The sequence below is a fragment of the Candoia aspera genome, chromosome 1 (genome assembly GCF_035149785.1).
Source record: "Candoia aspera isolate rCanAsp1 chromosome 1, rCanAsp1.hap2, whole genome shotgun sequence".
In the NCBI taxonomy this organism is placed as follows: domain Eukaryota; kingdom Metazoa; phylum Chordata; class Lepidosauria; order Squamata; family Boidae; genus Candoia; species Candoia aspera.
Genome location: NC_086153.1, coordinates 297626269 through 297646426, shown reverse-complemented (window position 1 = coordinate 297646426; position 20158 = coordinate 297626269). Strand labels below are relative to the sequence as shown.

General features: G+C 37.3%; 1 protein-coding gene across 1 annotated transcript in view; it reads left to right on the top strand.

The window, feature by feature from the left end:
- Nucleotides 1-20158, top strand: part of SPTLC2 (serine palmitoyltransferase long chain base subunit 2) — a 79824-nt gene that overhangs the window by 37912 nt on the left and 21754 nt on the right. Inside the window, exons 7-9 of the mRNA XM_063290174.1 lie at nucleotides 4979-5084; nucleotides 6175-6394; nucleotides 14316-14442. Coding sequence (XP_063146244.1) covers nucleotides 4979-5084; nucleotides 6175-6394; nucleotides 14316-14442 — 453 coding nt within the window. The remainder of the gene's footprint in view (nucleotides 1-4978; nucleotides 5085-6174; nucleotides 6395-14315; nucleotides 14443-20158) is intronic.

Sequence of the window (20158 nt, the reverse complement as noted above, 5' to 3'; positions counted from 1 at the left end):
TTGATCTGTATATTTTGTAAGTAATGTTCAGATATTCTTTTCCGGATCAAATGTTGGTTTACTATATAATCTAGAATAATAGACAAATTACTCCATCTCCTTTGTTTTAGAAACTTGTCTGGTTCTACCCAAACTGAGGTAATAGTTCTTTTTTCTAGTTCCTTATCTAATTTATAAGCCAGCAGTTTATCTGACATTGCCTTTTCAAAATATTTCTTTTTAACAAAATTCAGCTTCTTATAAGTCTCATTTACTTCTATTAAATCTAGTTGATTATGAATTGCTTTTATCATTCTAAGTCCAAAATTAGGTTATGTTATGCCTTTATTCTAATTGTTTCAAATCAGATAGCAATATGTCTTTCTGTTTCTGCATAATTTTTTATTTGAGGTCAGATAGATAAACAGTCCTCTCACAAATGCTTTGCTAGCATTTCATACCATGGATAAAGAAATATCAAAAGTCAAGTTGGTTTGGAAGAAGCTTTTTACATTCTTGATATCTTCTTACAATAAAAGTTCACCAAAACCTATACATTCCAAACAATTTATGTTGTCATTTTTTTATGTGTATCTCTCAATGACATATAATATCTGCATTTTCTTTTTATAGCTTGGGGAAAAATCTTTTTAAAGGAGTGTTCAGCCCATTAATACTCATTAAGAAGATTTTGATTTGGTCCATAATACCAATTCTTAAATTAATTTACAAAGAAGTACATGCTTTTTGGTCCAGTTTTTGATCTTGTGTCTGTTCTCGGTCTTCATTCCCCTGTTCTGTTATAGTTAAAGGCTTGAGCGTTTTGTTAGCATCATGAAGCTTTATGAATGATGGCAAAGCTTTTCTGGACTTACAATATCAGTTTTTCAAAGTATTACTGAGTGATGAATAGTGTTCAGAGGATTTTTCACCTCTGATTTCTGGGATTTCAATCAATTCATTCCAAGGTTTTTGTTGTTCTGACAGAAGGATTCTGAAGTGGAGGTCACTTCGGCACACTTCTATTGGCAGAAGATGGGAAACAATCTTTGCCAATTTCCCTGTCCCTTGTATTTCCCAGTGCCTCTGCCAGAGGATCCTTCAACCCCCTAGAACCAATGTGGATATTCTAGAGGATCCTTCCAATCTTCAGAGTAGATGCTTTCTTTTTAATTTTTATCTCTAAGTTGCTATGGAGTCAGGTGGCCTCAAAATTTAAATAACAAATAAATCTCTGATAAAAGCCTTATGACAGAAGGATAGCTCTTCAAACCATTAATTTTTGCCTCATCCAACTCACTGTTTACATTACTTTGATCGTACCAATACTAGCTATTCTCTCTATACTTTTGCAGATAAATTTGGCCTCCTTGATATATTCAACCTTTTCCAAGTTTCTTGGTACTACTATCCCCTCTAATTACTTAAAACTGTTTCTTACCTTTTTGCTTCCTCTAAAAAGTAATTCAACCTATGGTATATGTTGCTTTATTTTAGAAAAAAATGTGAAAAATCTTGTGATTCTATTACTATCATAGCATCAGAAATGATGCAGAGGGATCTTAATGTATCTTATTCACTTACTCAGATGTTCTTTGAGTATGTGATGGCAGTTTTTAGTAAAGCACAAAGGGGAACTTCGTGGCCTTTCACTTTTCATTAAAGCACATTTCCCAGTAGTTCAGACCAATATGTGCAATGATGAGGAGTGTTGGCAGTTATAAGTCAGGTCATAGATTCCATACTTTATGCGAATCGTCCATTTCAAAAAGTGAAAGCCTTTTTTCATATTTTATATGTCGGTCCAAACAGACTGTTGAGAAGATTGCATAAAAAATGTAAGAGACAGCCTGCTCCTTCATTCTGTTTCCCACGTGGGCAAAACAAATGGTAATGGGAAGCCCCAGAAGCAAGACTTGTAGCCCTTCCTTGCTTACGTTCCCCAATGATATGAATTGAAAAATATACTATCCCTGATTTTTAAATTGTCATATAGTCATCATAGCCATTGATAGTCTTAGCCTCCATGAATTTATCTCATACCCTTTTAAGTAGGCTGAAATTAATACATCTTGTTGATAGTTTCTTTTGTTGTCCAAGTTATACGCTATGTAGACAGTTTAAATACTATGTGAAATTTTAATCTATCATTCAGTTTCACTAGATGACCCCAGTTTCTACTATAGTGAGAAATAAAACAGTCTCTCTGATCCTCTCTGTTCACTTTAAGGACAACAAAACTCTGTACATCTCTATTAATTCCCTTCCCCATTTAAATCCTTTCTGAAATAAAGATATTGTAGATTTTTCTTCATAGAGGAAATTTTCCAGCTACCAGATGATTTTGACTGACCTTTTCTAGCTTGGTAATAGTTCTTTTGAATGGACAATTAGTATGTGTCATGAGTAAGGATGGCGAGCAGGGGGCTCCCATCCAGACTGTCAAGCGCATGCGTAGCACTGAGGAATTGGTCAGCCATTCAAAGAGACACAGATCGGGACCGCCTTAACCTTTGGGGTTTATATGTCTGGGTTTTCCCATGCTTCTTCAGTTTGTTAGGATTCCTGTTAAGTACTAGCAATAAATATTAGAGACCAGTTCCTTGTCTCAGCGTGTTTCCTGGCTGTTAGGACAGTATGACTGTGCACAGTGAATTAATACTGAGACACTATGATACTATTTGTATCTTCCTTACGTTTATGTTGAGCTGCACTTCCCATTTTACTGCCTCCTCTTGTACAGATCCTTTTTGAATTCTTCACAGTCCCCTTCATTTTTACCATCTGAATATTTAAAGTTGACATAGAAATCTCGTTGTTGTTTATTCGTTCACTCACTTCCGACTCTTCGTGACTTCATGGACCAGCCCACACCAGAGCTTCCTGTCAGTCGTCAACACCCCCAGCTCCCCCAGGGACGAGTCCATCACCTCTAGAATATCATCCATCCATCTTGCCCTTGGTCGGCCCCTCTTCCTTTTGCCCTCCACTCTCCCTAGCATCAGCATCTTCTCCAGGCTGTCCTGTCTTCTCATTATGTGGCCAAAGTATTTCAGTTTTGCCTTTAATATCATTCCCTCAAGTGAGCAGTCTGGCTTGATTTCCTGGAGGATGGACTGGTTTGATCTTCTTGCAGTCCAAGGCACTCTCAGCATTTTCCTCCAACACCACAGTTCCAAAGCATCGATCTTCCTTCTCTCAACCTTCCTTATGGTCCAGCTCTCACAGCCATATGTTACTACGGGGAACACCATTGCTTTAACAATGCGGACCTTTGTTGTCAGTGTGATGTCTCTGCTCTTAACTATTTTATCAAGATTTGTCATTGCTCTTCTCCCAAGGATTAAACGTCTTCTGCATATTCCTTAGGAATATTAGTGAGCTCATATCTAGCTGATCTGTGGGTCTTCCCTAATCTCTTTAGTCTGATCCTAAATTGTTCAATAAGAACTTCGTGATCTGAACTACAGTCAGCTCCAGGTCTTGTTTTTACCGACTGTACAGATGTCCGCCACCTTTGGCTGCAAAGGATGTAGTCAATCTGATTTCGGTGTTGTCCATCTGGTGAAGTCCATATATAAAGCCGTCTCTTAGGTTGTTAGAAGAGAGTGTTTGCTATGCAGAGTGAGTTGTCTTAGCAAAATTCTATCAGCCTATGTCCTGCTTCGTTTTATTCTCCCAGGCCATGCTTACCTGTAATTCCAGGTGTCATTTGACTGCCCACCTTAGCATTCCAGTCTCCTGTGATGAAAATAACGTTTCTTTTAGGTGTATTGTCCAGTAGGTGCTGCAGATCCTCATAGAACTGATCTACTTCAGCTGCTTCAGCATCTGTGGTTGAGGCGTATATTTGGATCACTGTGATGTTAGATGGCTTGCCCTGAATTCGAATTGAGATCATTCTGTCGTTTTTTGGATTGTATCCAAGCACTGCTTTAGCCACTTTACGATTAATTATGAAGGCTACTCCATTTCTTCTGTGGTCCTCTTGTCCACAGTAGTAGATCTGGTGGTCATTTGATGTGAAGTGGCCCATTCCAGTCCATTTCAATTCACTGACGCCCAAAGTGTCTATCTTTAATCTTGACATCTCACCAAGAACCACATCCAATTTGCCCTGGCTCATAGATCTTACATTCCAGGTTCCAATGGTGTGTTGATCCTTAGAACATCGGATTCGCCGTTCACCACCAGCACCGTCGGCCGCTAGCCGTCCTTTCGGCTTTGAGCTAGCTGCGTCATCACATCTGGGGCTATTTGAACTCATCCTCTGTTCCTCCCCAGTAGCATTTTGACCATCTCCTGACCTGGGAGTCTCATCTTCCGATGGTATACCGACATATCTCTGGTTGTACTGATCCATTTAGTTTTCACGGCAAGAATACTGGGGTGGGTTGCCATTACCTTCCCCAGGGATTGCACTAGTCTGACCCCTCTGTTATGACCTTTCCGTCTTGGGTGGCCCTTCACAGTTTAGCTCATGGCATCATTGAGGTACTCAAGCTCCAGCACCATGACAAGGTAACGATCCTTTGCTGAAGAGAGATCTCATTACTTACCTTTACTTTATAAAGGGATTTAAGAAGTCATGGTACCGTTATATAGTTCTTCTGCCTAATCCCATTTTTGGCTGATCAGAAACATGTTTAGCTTTCCTGGTGTATTCATAAAGTCCCCTCACGTTAGGTGCTTCTAGTGTCTTTCCCTTGTGGATCAGTTTAGAAGCTATTCTAATATACTAATATCTAATTCAGTTTCCTCTACAGTTAATGTGGAATGGTGAAATGTTTAATTTTATATGAACGTATATGAACATCATAAATTTAGATAGGATTTTATTTTTGCATGTCATTGTTCCTTTTAGCCATATAAAAGAATATGGCTTTCTTAGTTACTGCTTGATCTAAAAGCATACTGTAATTATGCTTTTTATTTCTGTTCCTGCTTTTAGTCCCTTTCTGAAGTAACAAAGATTTGTAATTGTGCTCTTTGTGTATAGATATGCAGAACCTGGAGAAGCTGCTCAAAGATGCTATTGTATATGGACAACCTCACACACACAGACCATGGAAAAAAATCCTCATCATTGTTGAAGGCATATACAGGTACAGGCCTACAGCACCATTCCATTGGTGTTCACCATATTCAGCTGTTGTTCATTTCCATTTTGAGTCAAAATGTAATTCAAAGCCAAAATACAGGATTCTCACTACTTGATTTTGGCAGTTCTCTTTACTCTAATGTAGCAGTAATAAGTGTCCATGCCCCAAGTAGTACTAATACTAATTAATCTAAATTTTACAATGTAAATATGTATATAGGGTGCTTCAAATCTTAGTACTCATCTCACTTCTTTAATACACATCAGAAATGGAAAAAAAACCCCACTTTCTGAGTCAAATCTAGTCTCCAGTTGTTTGTTTTTTGGCCACGGTTTTTACTTCTCACTGTCTGCCAGGTTAACTTTGGTAATGCTAAGCAAGCTTGATTCAAAAGGTTATATTATACTGGGGATGAACAGCTCACGTTCAGCTTCCTGGTGGAGTAAGTGGAATGCCAGTATGGTAACAAGCAAAAGTGACCTTGTTTCTACTCTAAGCTCTGCAGCATGGCAGTCTTTTATGTGCAGACACATGGACATTTTGGGGAGCCTGGGTGAAATAAAGGAGTGCTTCAGTATTTTAAACAGAAGGCTGTTTCCAAGCTTTACTACAAAACTAGTCAGATTTTTCCACAAAACAAAGAAAATACTGCTTTTGTTGGACTTAAAATGTTAAGTAATGGTTTTTAAAATGGCAGCATTAAAAGTCCTTGCCATGAGTTGTAACGGAACTGATATTCTGATTCTTGAATGTGTGTTATACTAAAAGGTTTGCTAACTTCCCTGTCTATATATAAACCTAATATACATGGTTGCAAAATAGCTTCCCAGCAATTGGAGCTAGAGAACCTTACTCAAAATCTGATCCCTGAAGTTTGGCCACTTCCTTTTCCTTTCCCAGTGGAGGTCTATGACTCCATCTGATTACTATGGGTAATGCCTTCTGCCAACTTTTTGTATAGAAGCATAAAGGCTTACTGTGTATAAGTGTGCCTACTGCTATGATTATTAGAAAATATTGGGTGAACCATTTTTAAAGTTGATTTTGGCACTACTGGGAGATTCTCAGTTTGATCTGTGCTTTTCTGTAACAGCATGGAAGGATCCATAGTCCGACTGCCTGAAGTAATTGCTCTTAAGAAAAAATACAAATCTTACCTGTACTTGGATGAAGCTCATAGTATAGGAGCACTGGGTCCCAATGGCCGGGGTGTAGTCGAATATTTTGGACTTAAGCCTGAGGATGTGGATGTTATGATGGGGACATTCTCCAAGAGCTTTGGAGCTGCTGGAGGATACGTTGGCGGCAAGAAGGTAAAAATAGTTATTGGTTGATTGTAATAAAAAGAGGAAGCTTCTAACTATAATATTAGCAATTTATTAATTTCAGAATGTGGAAGCTGGCTATTAGAATCTCAGGTAAAAAGACTTGTTTCCAAAATGCTGTGCACAAATTTATTTAAAGTTACAAGGAAGAACCAGAAAGCTGGTTTTGTACTGTACTATTTTTGCTTGGTACTGTTCTTACAAAGTGTTCCTATTAAAAAGACATAGCCCAAAGAAGTATACATTTACTACCAACATTTTAAAATTTTAAAGCCAGAAGGTTAGTGACAGTAGTCTGTTCTAGGTGCTGGAGGTGTCTTGCTCAAAGATTGAAATAATATAAAATAAAGCTGTTCAAGGCTTATGTGATTGTTGTTTTAGTGAACATGTCACCTCTTATATGAATATCATGATAGTAGAATTACTTATTCATTTCCTGCGTACTGTAATATGTTTGACTGCCCATTCTCATGTATGTTCCTGTACATATTTCCTTCATGTAATACCATGATATTAAGGTATTCCTGTGCACTTCCTACTAGTGAAAGAAGATTTGATTAACTATATCAGCATTTTTCTGTCTTTTTAAAAATAATTACCATGCAGTTCTACTAAATCTTTGTAGCGCTACTCACGAATAAACTGTATATATATTTGGTTTTATGCTAATTCTATGTTCTCCTTTCAGATGTGTGGAGATACATATATTCTGGATTTTCTATTTATATATATTGATATTCTTTTCACAATAGTAAAATACTATGAAATTAAGTCTAAATATAGGTGAAAATTCATATTGGAAGATGGCCACCTTCTGAAAGAGAAGTGTTCCATACTGATGTACTCTTCATATGAGATGTTGATTTAATTCACTCTGGAGAGATAAATATGGGGTTTGTTTATACTTCATCAGATAGATAGTATGTACACTCTTGATCATTCACCCTCTGTTCCCTCTCTCCACAGAGAACTAGAGTGTAGTAAAGTTTCCTCACTACATTCTAGTTTTCTGGAAAAAAAGGAATGTTTGTATGATAAAGCATTCAGTCATGTGAGCAACCTGTAATATAAAGAAATCAAGCCCTCATACAAGTTTCTCATTCAGTGAAAACAAGGCTTTATTTAAGTAAGAAAATAATTAATGCATTCCTCTACACTTTGCTTTTTTCTCATCTTCATTTCACTATTGCCTAGTCGTATTTCCAATTTTATGTGCTTTCGTTTCTCTTTTGATGGTGGAAAGACCATATCAAGTCAGCTCAGCAGCCCATCCATATCTGTTCTTCTATATTATACTGCCTCAACAGATGTATCCAGGGAGGGCTGCATCTAAAAGTTTGAACACATTGGTGTTATCTGGGAAAGACTATGTACATCGGTTACTTCAAACACATAGCACAATGAATACAATTTTACAGTTCAAAATCAGATGGTTCTAATCTCTTCTGATAACATAGCAACAAACCCAATTGTGGAAGTTGCAGTGGAAGCTGGAATTTTGCAGAGCATGACGCTGATTGTCAGGAACCCAACTGCTATTTAGTGGCAAGCTTGAGAAGTACAAAGCAAGATTTATAGATAGTCCTCAACTTACGATCACAATTGGGACCGGAACTTCAGTCGCTAAGTGAGGTGGTTATTAAGTGAGTCATTCAATTTTACAACCTTTTTGCCACAGTCATTAAGTGAATCACCATGGTTGTTAAGTGAATCACATGGTTGTTGAATGAATCCGGCTTCACTGGGGGGAGGTGGGCGGGAGTACAAATTTGAGAAGTAAATACCACTCAGAGTCCCTCTTTGGGGGGAGATGGGCAGTAGTACAAATTTGAGAAATAAATAAATAAATTCCCCCATTGACTTTGCTTGTTGAAAGCTAACTGGGAAGGTCACAAATGGCGATGTGACCCCGGGAGTTGCAACCGTCATAAATACATGCTGGTTGCCAATCACCTGTATTTTGATCACGTGAACGCAGAGGTCACTCGTAAGTCACTTTTTCCAGCACTGTCGTAACTTTGGACAGTCACTAAACAAATGGCCGTAAGTCAAGGACTACCTGTATTAAACAGTGAGAAAGAAGTGCCAGATTTAAACTGCAGCAAGTATAAGAGAAGACTCACTCTCATGTTAACAGAGAGCAATCAATTGCTTAAAGTGCTCTAATTCTAGTATTCAACAAAGATTCTTATCAAGCCATCCCATGTCTTTCACCAAGAGTGGGCTGGGAGAGAAACTTGGTTGTGATTTTTTAAAAAAAACTTTTTAAGACGGTTTGGAATTGGTTCCTCTTACAAAACTTTCCCATAATGGCCCACAAGATACTCGTTCATGTCATTACATAAATGATGACTATAATTTACCATTGTTTGCTTTGATAACTGGTCCAACCTCATTGTGGAACTTTTCACAGAAGCAGAAATCACAGATAATCAGTGGGTTTGCTGGAGAGTACAAGCCAAGGTAGAATCTCTAAAAGATGCATTTGTACATGATTGGAGTTTCTTCACCCCTTTCTGCCTATCTTGATCACTGATCTTCTAGCCATATTTTTTTGCAGTAGACTACCTGCATATTGAAAACCATATAATAACCAACACAGTGATTGCTTCAGCTGTACAATATTTTGACCCTTGTAAGCAACGTTGCAGCTCCAAAGGATTCTGGATGAAACGGATTATCTGGACCACTTTCAGTCAGGTTTCAAGCCCGGTTATGGGACAGAAACACCATTGGTCGCACTTATGGATGATCCTTGGCAGGAGCAGGATGGGGGCAGTGCATCCATCCTGGCTCTTCTTGACCTCAGTGGCTTTCGATACCATCGACCATGATATCCTTTTGGGTCAGCTCAGGGAGTTGCAGGTGGGCAGCATGGTTCTGCACTGGTTCACCTTCTTCCTCCAGGGCTGGTCCCAAGCGGCGTTGATAGGGAGCAAAAGATCCAGCCTGCAGCCCCTTCTTTGTGGTGTACCACAGGGCTCGGTCCTCTCTCTGCTCCTTTTTAACATCTACATGAAACCACTGAGTGAGATCATCCATCACTACTGGATGAGGTATCATCAATATGCTGATGATACTCAATTATACATCTCCGTCCCGGGGGAAGTAAGTGATGCTGTGACCACCCTCTACAGGTGCTTGGGGGCTGTGGGGGCCTGGATGGGGAACAACAGGCTTCAGCTGAACCCTGGTAAGATGGTGTGGCTGTGGGTTAATGGCTCCTCTGTATCTGGGAAATTGTTATCTTTAGTTCTGGATGGGGTCGCACTGTCCCAGACCCAGTGTGGAATCTGGGGGTCGTCCTAGACTCACGACTCCTGCTCAAAGAGCAGGTGGCAGTCATGGCCAGGAGGGCCTTTGCTCAACTTGGTGTTGTGCGCCAGTTACGCTCTTTCCTGGATCGAGAGGCCCTTCGAACGGTCATTCATGCCCTGGTCATCTCCCATATAGACTACTGTAATGCTCTCTACATGGGGCTACCCTTGAAGAATATCCGGAAGGTATAGCTGGTCCAGAATGCAGCTGCGCGGGCAATTCTAGGTGCCCCAAGGTCGGCACATATAACACCTTTGCTATGCGAGCTGCACTGGGTTCCAGTTTGCTTCTGGGTCCAATGCAAGGTGTTGGTGATTACCTTTAAAGCCGTACATGGCATGGGGCCAGGTTACCTGAGGGACCGTCTCATCCCCATCACATCGATGCTTCCCACCCAGTCATGCAGAGAGGGCATGTTATGGACCCCATCTGTAAAAGAATTCCATCTGGTGGAGTCCAGGAAGTGGGGCTTCTCTGCAGTAGCTCCTGCCCTCTGGAACATTCTTCTCACGGAGGTGAGACAAGCCCCCTCGCTCCTGGACTTCCGTAAAGACCTGGTTTTTCCAGAACGTCTGGAGCGGGAAGGGGAATAGCCATTCCTGGGGATGCTAGCGCCCTAGAATGGCCCTTCTATACTCACAGACTAGTGTAGAATCTTCAGCCATGTGGATTTTATCACATTTTATATTTTTATTGTCTATTTATATTTATATTTATTGTATTTATAATTGTATTGAATTTTAATTTTTTTTATTGTAAATCGCCCAGAGTCCCTCCTTTGGGGGGAGATGTGTGGTGATAAAATTTGATAAATAAAATAAACTTTCTGACCACTTAATGAAATGGGACCCACTTTCACAGAGCCATAGGGAATCTACCAATCTGGACTCTTTTCATTTCATTTTTGTTCATTCCCTCCAGAAGCTCTCATCTAAAGTTCAGGAAGTGCTCAGAATAGTATGCTAACCCTCTACCTGCTTTCTATAATAAGAAATGTATTCTGCTTACATGGGCTTTGGGTTTAAATTGTCTGCTGTCATAGATTGTTTTCCAGGTTTTTTTTTTCATATTTTCCTCTCCATTTTGCCCTTTCATCTTTTAAAGCATATTTTGAGATTATTTCTTCGATAAGATGGATGAGCATTACCTTCTTTTCTCTCATCCACGGATCAAAAGATTTCCAAAAGATCTTGCGGTGTTGATACCTTCCAATGAAGCTTCCAACCCCTGCCTATCAATTCTCTTCATTCTTACATCCAAACCATTCGAACTACTTGCAGCTGAGGTGATCTGGGCTTCTAAGTAGCAGCCCCTGATCTGTGGAACACCTTCCCCACTAAGATCTGGCAGGTCCTTATTCATCTAGCTTTCCAGCTGGAAGAGAGGCTGGAATCTAGGGATTGTGATTTTTAAGCATTAGAGTTGTTTTAGGGCATCAGGACTTGGTGTTTTGTTTTTTGTTTTTGGATGTTGGTTTTTATGTTGTTATCACTGCTGCTGTGAGAATTTGGCATCTTATGAGCCCTTTGTTTCATAAGAACGACAGAATTCCTGAACTGGTGCTGGCTTTTTTCTAGAAATGATTTCTGTTTTTCAGCTAAATAAGAATATTGTTCTCCCCACCTTCTTTCCCATTCCATCCCAATACTTCTCTGGAATGCTCATACCCTGATATTCATGGGGCCATGGTTTTTTGTACAGGTTACATTACTTCTTAGCATCTTTCCTAAAGGCTGATTCCCCAGTCTCTCAAGATGCTTAATTCCCTTTTGGGGAAGTTTGTTAAGACAGTGGTGGCCAAGAATATGAAGCAGATTATCTGAATCCTTTTCAGTCTAGGTTCAGGCCCAGGTATCGAACAGAAATGGCATTGGTCCCTCTCTTGTCAGAACCTGGATAGAACAAATGCACCCCTCCTGGTGCCGTTGGCTTGCTTCTTGGCAGCTTTTGATACCATTGTCCATGGTATCTTACTGGATCACCCATTGGGGCTGGGAATTAGAGACTTTGTTCTTCAGTAGTTCTATTCCTTCCTCATTGAGTGGTTTCAGGCTGTTTCAGGAGAGGGAGAGAGGTGGCCCTGTGATCCCTGGTATGTGTGGTTCTGCAGGGGTTGGTTCTCATCCCAATACTATTTAAGATATATATGCTATATATGAAGCTGCTGCATGGGATTTTTCAACAATTTGGGGTACAATATCAGAATGCTGATGATGCTGAATTGTACATTGCTACCCCAAGCTGTTAAGGAGATGCTGTTAATATTCTGGTGGCTGCAAGGGTCTAGATGGAGAGACCTATAGATTCATTATGCATCAAGGTTTCATTCATTCTCCATCTATATCCTCTATATTTCTTCTTAACAGTCAAAATCACTGGGTTATGATCAGAAAAAGTTCTTCATAATATCTCTGCTTTGTCAGTCCATTTAAGTAGATTCATGGAGATCAAGTTATGTCTCTCAGAATAGTATTTATATTCTTTTGTATTTCCATTTATATGTGACCAAACATCTAAAAGTTCAAAGTTCTCAACCATTAAAAAAAAGTCTTTGGGCGTTTACCTTGTGTTGTTTTAATTTCTTTTACCAAGATTTGTAGCTTTAAAAAGTTCCTCAAGGAACATCTATATAACTACAGAGCCAGTTTGGTGTAGTAGTTAAGGTTCTGGCCTAGAAACCAGGAAACTCTGGTTTCTAGGCCTCCCTTAGGTGTGAAATCCAGCTGGGTGACTTTGGGTCAGTCATTCTCTGTCAGCCCAACCCACCACACAGGGTTGTCGTTGTGGGGAAAATAGGAGGCAGGAATATTAGATATGTTCACTGCTTTGAGTTGATTAAATTAAAAAAAAAGGTGGGATAAAAATCTAGTAATAATAATAAAATAGTATGTGATTGCAGGAATGACCACTCAAAACAACCTGCCCCATTTGCCTTTCCCATTAATTTTTTAGTGTTATGCTCAAATAATCCACATAAAACATAAAATACTTTAAAAACATAGTAATCGGGAATGCAATATTTGATGACACATTTTAAGAGCGGTAGTACGGAACTTAGCTGCAGTACCTGCAGTGCTGATTTTGGAAACTGAAAGTGGGAGCTTGATGTAATAATGTTCTGTTTGTGGAGTCCTTGGTGCTCTCTGAGCCTTGTGGTTTTCTTGCAGACGTTTCATTGCCAGACTAGGCAACATCTTCAGTGTGAGGGGGAAAAAAGCGCTTCTGTTTGTTCTGGATGCTGTCACAAAATGACAGAATTCTATATGACCCTTTGGAAATTACAGTACAGCAATTACAGTACAGCAGTACATGGGCATTTGTTTCTGTCTCCTCTGAACCACAAAGGCAAACTTGTTCAGAATATTTATTTATTTATCAAATTTGTCACTGCCCATCTCCTCCAACCGGAGGGACTCTGGGCAGTTTACAATATAAAACAATAAAATATATAATAAAATTTCAATGAAATACTCTCTAAAACAATTTCTCAACTACCAAATATAATAAAATCCAGATGGCTGTGGTCTCATGATAGTTGATACATCAGAAATTTCATATGTTTCTTAGTTTTCTCTTAGTTTTGTGTGGAATTATTTTTAATCCAAAATGAAAATATGTGAAAAAAAAATAGTACATTCAGAGGAAGCAGATATGTGGACAGAAATTTAATCCTTTTTCCTATTTAACAAAAAAATATGATAGCATAACAAAAAACATCTTCAATTTTTAAATAAGTTATAATATAGCCAGTTTTCAACAGGCTTCTCTGAATTTAAGAGAGACTATACTCAGCTAAATGGTCCTTTGAACAAAATCCTATTCAAAGCACTATATAAGATTAATATTCTTATAAGAATGTATATATAAATAAATTCATATTTACTTCAAGATGCTTAATTTATATTAATGCTATATAGTATAATCTAAATAGAATGTTGCAAAAGTCGGTGATGGCATACTTTCTGTTTTAAAATAAAATTTTAATGTTTGTTTATGATGTTGGGCAGTTAAATAAAACATTTTTACCTTAATAATGACATGGTATGGTAGCTGAAGAGTACAGCTTTATTGGTGGGGACCTGTCAGTGTCTTTGTTTATCATGGAAAAATGCAGAATTTGATTTATACCCTAAGAACTTAAGATCAAACATCTTAGAAATATTCCTCATGTTTTTTCTTCCTTTTGAATATTTCTTGAAAATTGTTGAGGTAACTTTGTGCTAGGATAAATTTTTAATTATCCCTCAACTTCTTTTAGCATAAGGTTTTAAGAGAATGAGTACTGCATATGCAGAAATGCTATAGATCAAATACATAATAATGTGTTCTATTAGTGTTAACAATAACTATGCTTTGTCATTTTCAATGTTTTTAATCCAGTTCTTTTATATAATTAATTCCTAAAACCATCTGGCTGACTGCAATGATTGGTATATTTTCACAGAACCTTAGTTAATACCATCAACTAAGAGAATTCTCTTTCCACATCCTACTCCTTGACAATTGTGAGATACTGTTTCAATATATCAGTTCTAATTTGCCTATTATGAAGAATGTATCTTCTAATAGTTTGCTGTATTTGCTTTGCCAGGAGCTGATTGATTATCTTCGTGTCTACTCACACAGTACAGTATATGCCACATCATTTTCCCCTCCAGTTGTTCAACAAATCATTACATCAATGAAGTGTATTATGGGTGAAGATGGCACTACACTTGGTGAGACTCAGTCACTGCAGTAGTTTTTTATATCTGTACATAAGGAAAAAGATTTTCTAGCCTTGACACAAATAAAGGAACAACTTCTTCGAGGAGCATTAAGAAAAGAATAGGGCTGTATAAAGCATTTGAAAGAGGCACTTCACAAAGGATACTAAGTGTAAACTGCTCTAAAGGCTGTTCCCTGTTGTCTTTGCATCCATGTCCACGCACAGCAACTTCATTTTGCTGGCTGTTGAGTAGCAATATTTTCTGTGCATGTATACCCCTGAGCAATTAAAAGGCAGCCTTCAAAGCAATTGCATGAGCTTGCAAAGGAAGCAGCTACTTTAATGCTTCTAAGAATGGTGCTTCATTTGCACTAATATGCTATCCAAAGCACCTTTCAAATGCTTTGCACAGCCCTAGAAAATAATTCATTAAAAACAGAATGAATCTGTCTTCTAACAGTTGTATTATAGAAATTAGTAGACTAATGCAGCTCTTTCAGAATGCATACAAATTTCTTTTTTCAAATTGCTAAAACAGCCATGTCTTTTTCAAGACTTATATGGCTATATCAGAAGCTACTCCCAATTGTCTTCACATGCACTGTGAACAGGATGCACATGCATATATGTGAAGACACAACTAAGAACAGCTTCTGAAGCAGCTGTATGAACCCTGAAAAAGATATAGCTCCTTTAATAATTCAAAAAGAAGCATTTAATGTACACTGTTATGAATTCCAAAGCACCATTTCCAAAGGAGCTGCACAGCCTTAGTAAATCAGGTTGATTTCCTTGGGTATTAGTGGAATGAGGTATTGAACGTTCATGTCTAAGTCTTTTTAAAATGGCTACTGTGCTGAGATTAGAGCTGGATTTAAATAAGCTAATGCACTTTTTATTGAACATGTATTAATAGAAACTGAAATAAGCTTGCCAGCTTTCACAGGATTTAAGTAGTTCTTCCTACTCAGCTATATCCAGGATGTTAAAAATACTTGATTCACATTAATAGGATTATGTGGGATGTTGTGTAAAGCATTGGACTTAACACAAGAGACTCACAATTTAATTACAACTATCCAAATTTTGCTGTTGACCACTAGATGGCACTATATATTGAACAATGATGCAGGTTAGATTTCTTAAAACTTTGCTTAATTTTTTTATAGAGTGTTTTTCCAAAATTTACAGCTAATTTTTATCCTTTTTATTTCATATGGATATAACTAGGCATCATTGCCAGGCTGAGACAGGGTATCTCTTCTTTTTTACCAAGGGGAAAACTATAAAAACCTTTGTTTAAGTGGCATATAAGTATATTCTTAAATATTTCTGTCACCTGTAAATGATCATGATTGGATAGCCATGCTGAAATTTAGATAAAAGATATCTTAGGCACTATGATGATTTGTCAATAAACTATATGGACAGGATAGATTGTCTGCACTGAAACTATAGTGGTGTGTTTTTAGGTAAGAAAATTCAATAGTCTTGTGGATTGCCTCTGAAATGTATGTGGAAAGTTACTGTTGATATCTTACTAGAACCCTAGAAGTACAGCTCCAAAAATTTTGTTGCCCCCATCTCAAAGAGAATGACCTTGCAATAGATGTAATTTTATTTATTTTGGCCCTAAACTACAGTTTTTGAATTCAGATTAAAGAGTAGCCAGTGCTAAAATAAAGCTGCTAAGTTTGATGAGCTAGTTTGTTCCAGATGGCTCTTAAAAGTAGCAGTTGTGACATTTTATCAAACAATAATATGATGTTCTTCAATTTGTTCTGTAAATAAGTTTGTTTATTCAGATGTGACTTGGTTTGATTTGATTTGATTTATATATCTGCCCATGTCAAGTGCATGACTGTGGCTCACAAAGTTAAAAAAATATATATATATACAAATATTAAAACAAAACAAGAAATAAAACACACAACAACTAGAGAATCATAAATAAGCCTTCAACATAGCCATGAAATGGGCTCCGTCCTATACCTGGGGCCCCAGGTTTGGGCAGAGATGTGGAGCCCCAGATCTTCAAAACATTCTGAAAGGCCAGCAGGGTGGGCATGTTCAGAGGCTACAAGTATTACCCAAATTAGTGTAAGAGATTGGTCTGCTATTATGTCACACAGAGTCATCTCTCACAGAATAATCAAGTTGCCTAGATTTTGTAGCAGTTATGTATGAAGCAGGATGAGATATGAAATATGTTAGAATATGAGTATTGAGATCCACGAGTAAAGTTTGTTATATGTTTACTTGGACTTTCAAATTACATCTTGTTACACACTGGTTTTGTAATGTTTTCACAGAGATAGTGAAGCCCCATATATGATTAAATAGGTTAGATAGGCTTCCTGTTACAGGAATAGATAATCCATCTGTCTGATCAAAGTTTTGATCAGATCTGTCTGTCTGACAGAATTCTTGTATTCTTCATGAGGAGAGGTTTGTGGGTGAGCATCTTGAGTACTTTCTTCATGTGAGCAGTTTGAGCGGTTGGTAGCTCTCTAAACTTGAAGTTCACAATTTATTTTCAGTGTTTGTAGCATATTGTTAAATATTTGTAATTACTCCAAAAAAGATCCTTGGCCAAACGGTGTTAATCGAAGGCATATGGATAGAACGCTTCAGAAAATAGCATTTCCAGAATAGGACAAGAGGCTAATGAAGAGTGAGTAGTTATAATTAGATGACAGCTCATGAACATGCAATTTGGAAGGGGACAGTGGCTTCCTTTCTTTTATTTCTTATTGTTTGTTTCAACAAATCTTTCAATGCCCATTAGTGTTTCCGTCTGGCACTCATAATGATAATCCCCAGGGATTTGTCTCAAATAATTCATGTAATTTAAGAATACAATTTCTGACAGTTTTGTATCCTAATTTTACAACTGAACCTGAATTAGTTTATATACAGGTGCTGTGTTCTTAAAATCTGTTTCCACTATTTTCCTTACAGTAAGCGTATTAGGTATTGCTGTCCAGTAACTAGCAATTGTATGTCTTTATTCTCAGAATTCATAAGTACATACAACCCCCTCTCTACTTGTGTTTTCTTAAAGTAAAATACGGATTTTGAAACCACTATAGTAAGACTTCTTTAAGACAAAATAATTATTTATATGACTGTTCAACTGAACCAAAGAAATTGAAATATGGAGAAAATGTGGTTTCTTTGAGATTTTATTAAAACCTTGAGTGCTGGAGAAGATTAATCTTTCTTTAGTTTATACAGGTGGAAGGGGATTTAAAGGAAATAGTGTGGGACACACTTTGCACATAACTTCAGATGGGGATCTGAAAAAGAAAAATATTGGTCTGAAGGCATTGTGTAAATAAAAAAAATCACTGGAGCATTTTTTTCTTTTATCCAATTGATGAACTTAATAATTAGTAAATTAAATCAAGTAACAATGTTTTAATGTTTGCAGAATTAAATAATATCAAAAAGCGGTCCATAGCTCATACAGGGTTGCTTGTCTAACTATAATTGACTGACCTATAAGTAATCTGGAAGAATGTACATATAATGTACAATCATTGCTACACATTAATCTACTTGAAGGAATTATCTTTTTTATATATATATTCATAGACCTGATTCGTAGCTATGGTTTGCTTAGCTATGGCTTGCTAACCATAGCTTGTAAAATAAACCATAGTTGGCTAGGTTCATGTAACAGCTAGGCTATTAATCATTGTTTATGAACTACAATGCCTAGATTCACACACTATACTAACCTAACATTTTAGCTTTGTACAATGTGTTTGCCTAGCCAACATTACTCAAAAAAACTTGAAAGAATGGGGAAGGAAAAAATATTCAATTTCTTTCCTTATTTGAGAATACAGGAGAACATAGAGTCAGTAGTTCATGTTGTAAGTTCCCATATGTATGGTAGGAATATGTAAACTACCAAAGGGAGATTAGTAGTAAAATTTTTAGAAGCAAATGTGAGTATGAAGTATAAATATGCCTTGCTTTGAGTCAGCCAGTTGGTCCATCTAACTTTCTAGAGCTTTCCAATGACTGGTGGCAGTCTTTTTTGATGGAACTGTGCCCATGATGCAGTTTTCAATGAAGATTCCAGGAAATATATTACTTACTGTTTATAAATTATGTTTTCTACTTCTGAATCACAGCCCTCCCTTGCTTTCTTTTCCCAGCTCAATCCATAATTCATCTTAAGGAAATTGATCTGTTACACCATTTAAATCATGGAGGTGGGTGGTGGGGACTGCATAGCAGAGGAAGAATCAATGGCATATCCTTTGCCTTGTCCAATGAAGTTATTCTGAGTATTCCCATATTGTTGTTCCAGTCCCACTGCCTTAGTTTACTTTTTTTAAAGATACCCTTTTGCTTAATGGCCAGGGAACTCTACTGTACTGCAAATTAAATGCTCAGTCTTCAACATCAGTTTTATTTGAAAAGAGCATATGGGCCCACAGTATCTGAAGAAAATAAAATGGCTGGAGATAGGCATCCAGTGTTTTGAATTGTGTCTATTTGCTCAGAAAAAGGACAGACATAAGCTGGAGATAGAGAAAATTATAAGAAATGTTATCATGTCTGGTAAGTGGATATTTCATGATTTACCATACCCATTGTGACAATCTGAATGAGCAGACTCACTCCCACCAGACTATTTTGTAAGAATATCCGCAACATGCTCAAGACTCCAAATTGGCTGATTAGTCCCCAAAGTTTGAAATCTCTTGAATTATTTCATAGTAGAGTTTCACTCTTGAATAGTCTAGATCCAACTGCATGTTGCTTCAGAGTGTGAAAGACAATGAATATAGCACATGCCTGCAACTCTTTAAAGCAGGAACACTTTTTCCTGAGACTGTGCAGTTCCAACTGCATGATTCTGGGAAAAGACACAGCTGCTTTAAAGAGTTGTAGACAGGCAGTACATCCTTTTTTGAAATTGAATCCATGCCATCACCTTTTGAAATTCATTCCACAATGCTGCACAGTTCTAATATTTACAGTTTCTTGCTTTAGTTACAGATTGCTTATTTCTTTGTACATACATACCACTGCTTCGTTGACTTTGCTGTGCTTCATGGTGCAATGTGACTGCCTGATCAGATCCTATGCATAACATTAATTATTTTAAGTTTATTGGGAGCTCATTCTTTATAATAAGGATGAATATTAATTAAATCTGGTATATTCCCCCCATTCTGTAAGCCCTTCATAACTGAGAAGTAAATGGAAAGCAAATTTGAGAGCTACCCATAACTGTAAAAGCTCTTGCAGAACTATTTGCTATTTTCAACAATATTTTCCAAATAATGCTAAGTCACTTGTAACAAATTGAATTTCTATCAAATTAGACAAAAGGTTTTGTTTTGAAAGTAATGACACACATTTTAATAAGGAGTCTCAGAAAGGATGCCTAAAATTTTAATTGCTCTATGTTTTCCATGCTGGTTAACTTATAAAATGGTGAAATTGAATTTTTATATTTGGTAATCTAATTGATAATAATAGAAAAGATTTAATCATAGGAAATGTAGTTTGGATTTGTTGGGGTATATAATGGTTGTTACAGTTGTTTTTCCCCAAGAGGGATTATTGCAAGAAAGGTAAAAAAAAATTGAAATGCTATAAAAAACGTTAAGGTTTCTATGGGTAACTTTTCAATCAAGAGTCTAGAAACTTGTTAAGAGCAATGAAATACTTGGATTCTTCTGGAATAATGATTCCAAATA